The following is a 4,109-nucleotide window of genomic DNA, read 5'->3' on the forward strand; positions in this document are numbered from 1 at the left end:
TGATCTACCGAATGCCAGACCCAAATTCAGTGGAAACCCACCTGCAGTGGTTTCATAAGCAAGCAAAGCAGGGCCCCAAACAAAGCGGACTTCACAAAAAAGGATATTAATCATCAAAACCTTTTGGAGGTTAATTTGGACCTCTCGACAGAGAGGAAATTGCTATAATCTTCAAAATTACCAAACCCACATGCATTTAACAAGACATATAAGAGTGATGTGCTTAAAACAATTATTTTTCACAACCACTGTCGAGCCACCCGCTGGTCTCTCACATGATTAACTCACTCCAGACTTCCGCTTTATCAGAATCACACAGCGCACATATTCCTTTCCTAAACTAAATGATGTAAGACTAGTGTCATAGACACAGAAACACCGTTCAGAGCATGTCTTAGTACACCCATAAACTGTTGCTTGACAGGACCAAGCTCTACTCAATGCCAGACAAACAGTCCACGAGAATATAATCACAAAGCTTCAAATCATCAAGCATAGACTATGTGCTATGGCATCCTCACCCATGTCATCAACGCATCAACGCCCAAGAGTAGATGCAGGTTCATGCATAAAGATATGTCAACGTAGTGGACAAATCTAAGTGGATAAACCGTCCTGAACTGAAGGGCATACTCAGCCATGATGAAGGCTGACACTAAAGAGAACACATACACTCCCATGGTTAAGTAAAAAATTACAGAAGAAAGGTAATTCCAACAGTTTGTAACCGTGCACAGGCCGCCCACATGTATGCCCCAAAACAAGCCTGCCTTCCTCTTTTTTTAAAGAGTACTTGGACACACCATTGACCTCCTATAGCTTGGACACACTCCTATGAGTTCACTTGGGCCTTTGAATTACCGTCAGTAGAACTCAGGATAAAATCAAGGCCATCCATTTTTCCCACACCATCCCGATTCTTGAACCAAATCTTGAGTAGTTCCTGGTCTTCAGGATTTGGTTTCACAAAGTTATTGTAAAACTGAATATTAGAAGGTGAAACCAGTTGCTTGAGAGTCAATGCATCTGTAAGCAGGCCTTTTGACTTCATGTACGTGAGCACTCTCTGACGTCTGAGAATACGCCTTCTGAAACCAAAAGACAGATACTCAGGCACTGTCACCACATTCTGGATTGGTATACCCAATGTTTTGGTGAGATTGTCTATCTTCACAGCAAGTGCCTTCTCATTGTAGCCCAGAATCCCAGGTTCCTTGTCCAGCACCTCCTTGGCTTCTGAAACTGACAAGCCGTGTTGCACTAAGCAATCCTCACACTTCTTTCTGTGATCTGAACCACGAGAGTAAAGCTTTATAAAAGCTGTGACCTTCTTATTCTCGGAATAGTTGGTTTCTTTCAAGCCTTTGACAAGCATGGAGATATCCCCCCCCAACTTGTAAGCAAACAGAGAAGGCCGGTAAAGCACAACTTTCTTTAGCCCTTCCTCGGTCAAGCCAAGGGTTCGCAGCTCGGCAATCACTGGCTTGATCTTGTTTTCCAAGCTGGCACTGAAGATATTTGGGTACCTTGATATGACTTTAGCGAATTCATTCTCATCAAAACCTAGACATTTGAAATACTCCAGCCTTTTCATTAGATTGTCTTCCACACTGTAAAACAGAAAGTTGGGACATCTGTTTAAAACTTTGGCAATCAGTTCCCTGGATACACCAAGATCCTTCAAGAACTGAACATTGCACTTGAGCTTCTTCTCCACATCTATAAACACCAGGCGGAAATGTCGCTGTAGTATATGGTTGAGCCTATCTTCAGTAAAGTCATTGCTTTTGAGGAATTTCACTACTGCCCTGGCACAGCCCCTGGAATACTCATGGACACACCGTGGGTTGTCGCATACTGCTTTTTTGATGATTACATCCTTTGAAGAGAAGGCATTTAGTTCCTCAGAGAGTAAAGCAATGTTATTCACAACCTCAGTTTTGAGAATCAGGGGGTATCTCTGTATCAAGCCCAACACCTCCTCCCCAGGGATCATGAGGGATTTGAGAGTATGAAACCCTGTTTCAATCTCATCACTCGTGTAGGTCATGACCCCTGAATCCTTCTCTATCATGTCCCCTACACTGTTCCTGGAGATACCTAGCTTCTGAATCATTCTGATGACAAAAAGGAGAGACTGAACGTCCACATTCACTGCAGAAAATTTCAATAGGAGGGCTTCCAGGCGTTCGGATGTGATGCCAACACTCTCGAGAACCGGTTCAAGGGCATTGATACCTGTAGTGCTGAGGAATGCTTGCACCTGCTTACCAAAATCAGCCTCGGGTCCAGCCTGCTGTGCAGACTCAGCCTTGCCCTTCTGCTTCTTCTTTTTCTTAGTCTTGGAATCAGGTTCATCCTCAGCCACAGGCACTGGTGCTTGACTCTTCTGCCTGGTAAGATCTGCCAGGTGCTTCACAAACGAAGGAGCATGCTCCACCACCGCAGCACTATCGGATAGGTAGGCTTTCGAGGTTTTCTGCAGGTAGTTTTGAAGCGCTAAGGCAGCCGCCTGTGTGTCACTGTCTTCAAAGAAATGTTGCTCACATGCATCAAGCATGGCCTGGGCTTGTGTGTGCAGTCCTCTGCCGGAGAGAGCAAACGGCAGGCTGAAAGGACCTGCATTTCCTGCATCTGCTCGAGAATGTATGCTGTTACCCTCTCTCACAAGAGCAGGAGAAAACAGAGGTCTCAGAAGACTAGGGTTCCACTCTGCGGGAGGTTTCGGCAGGCTAGGGTTGCACTCTGCCCCTGCAAACGGAGAATGCGTTTCAAGAAGAAAGCCTTCGACGACACCGCCACGGCGGGCCAGCCGTTTGAGCACCATGACCCCCATCCCCATCCCAGCCAGGGGCCTGGAGAGAGAGTTTCTGTAGCAGCCGCAGAGCTCCTATTCCACCGTTTCTACGGTTTCATCTGATTCAGCCGCTTCCTGGCTCACATCCAGTCGAGAACATAAACTCCGGAAGGACGCAGCGGAGAGTGCCTGCTGAGCAGCGGCTGCCACACTGTTGTTAGCCCTAAACCATAGTTATTAAATTTGTGAGCCCTAAACCATAGTTATTAAATTTCTTCGCCATGGATTTCTCATTTTCTACTTCCATTTCTTCCTTGTAGATTAAAAACACCTCCTTTGGCATTACCTCAAAGTTGATTTTTGGGTGTATCATGAGGGGCATGTGAGGGGCGATTTGGGGGAGAGAGGGAGGCTTGTGAGAGGCAATTTGAGGGAGAGAGAGCCTCAGGGGCATGAGAGAGCGAGTTCAAGGGGTGGGGCATCTATACAGGATTAACCACAACCCCACCTCCCTCCACGTGGGCAAAGGAGGTGGGACTATTTCAAAATAACCACTCCTCCTCCAAGCGTGAGGAGGAGTCAAATCTCACATCTTCCAATGCAATTTTCAATTTGAATCTAAGAAGATCTCATCTCACATCTTTCAATGAAATCTTTTTATACATGCTTACATACCTATAGTTACACACACTTATATATATTATGTATGTACGTGTATCTATAGGTATGTAAGCATGTATATATAAATAGTGTGCATGTGCATGTGCATGTGTGTGTGTGTGTGTGTGTGTGTGTGTGTGTGAGAGAGAGAGAGAGAGAGAGAGAGAGATTACATGTAAGATGCATTTATTTGAGAGTGAGCACACCTCACCACTCATCCCTACCATTAAAATTTAATCTAAAATTTAATTAATTAAAATTATATGTGTGTGTAAATCTATTTAAGTGTGTGTGTGTGAGAGAGAGAGAAAGAGAGTTTCTATGTGAGAGAGTGTGCGTGAAGAGAGAGAGTGTGTGTGTGTGTGCATGAGAGAGAGAGAGAGAGGCTGAGAATTTCTATGTAGGAGATAGTTTGTGTGGGAGGAGATAGTGTGTGTTTTCATTAGTGTATGTGCGGTGTGTACATGTGTGTGTGTGTGTGTGTGTGTGTGTGAGAGAGAGAGAGAGAGAGAGAGAGAGAGAGAGAGACGACAGATAATTTCTACGTAGGAGATAGTTTGTGTGGGAGGAGAGAGTGTGCGTTTAGATTAGTGTATGTGCGGTGTGTACATGTGTGTGTGTGTGTGTGTGTGTGTGAGAGAGAGAGAGAGAG

General features: G+C 45.0%; 1 protein-coding gene across 1 annotated transcript; it reads right to left on the bottom strand.

Annotated features, from left to right (window-relative positions):
• Positions 1 to 364: 364 nt before the first annotated feature.
• Positions 365 to 3,142, bottom strand: LOC147612258 (uncharacterized). The gene has a single exon (XM_086784137.1). It carries the CDS (start codon positions 2,840 to 2,842, stop codon positions 833 to 835), a length of 2,010 nt encoding a protein of 669 aa, XP_086640263.1. The 5' UTR covers positions 2,843 to 3,142; the 3' UTR covers positions 365 to 832.
• Between the last annotated feature and the right edge of the window lie 967 nt (positions 3,143 to 4,109).

The sequence above is a fragment of the Cibotium barometz genome, chromosome 46, assembly GCF_041138505.1.
Source record: "Cibotium barometz isolate CiBa-2024 chromosome 46, ASM4113850v1, whole genome shotgun sequence".
NCBI lineage: Eukaryota > Viridiplantae > Streptophyta > Polypodiopsida > Cyatheales > Cibotiaceae > Cibotium > Cibotium barometz.

Bases quoted from the DNA above. Each gene is read 5' to 3' on its own strand.
- LOC147612258 (XM_086784137.1), bottom strand. From the start codon at position 2,842: ATGGGGATGGGGGTCATGGTGCTCAAACGGCTGGCCCGCCGTGGCGGT.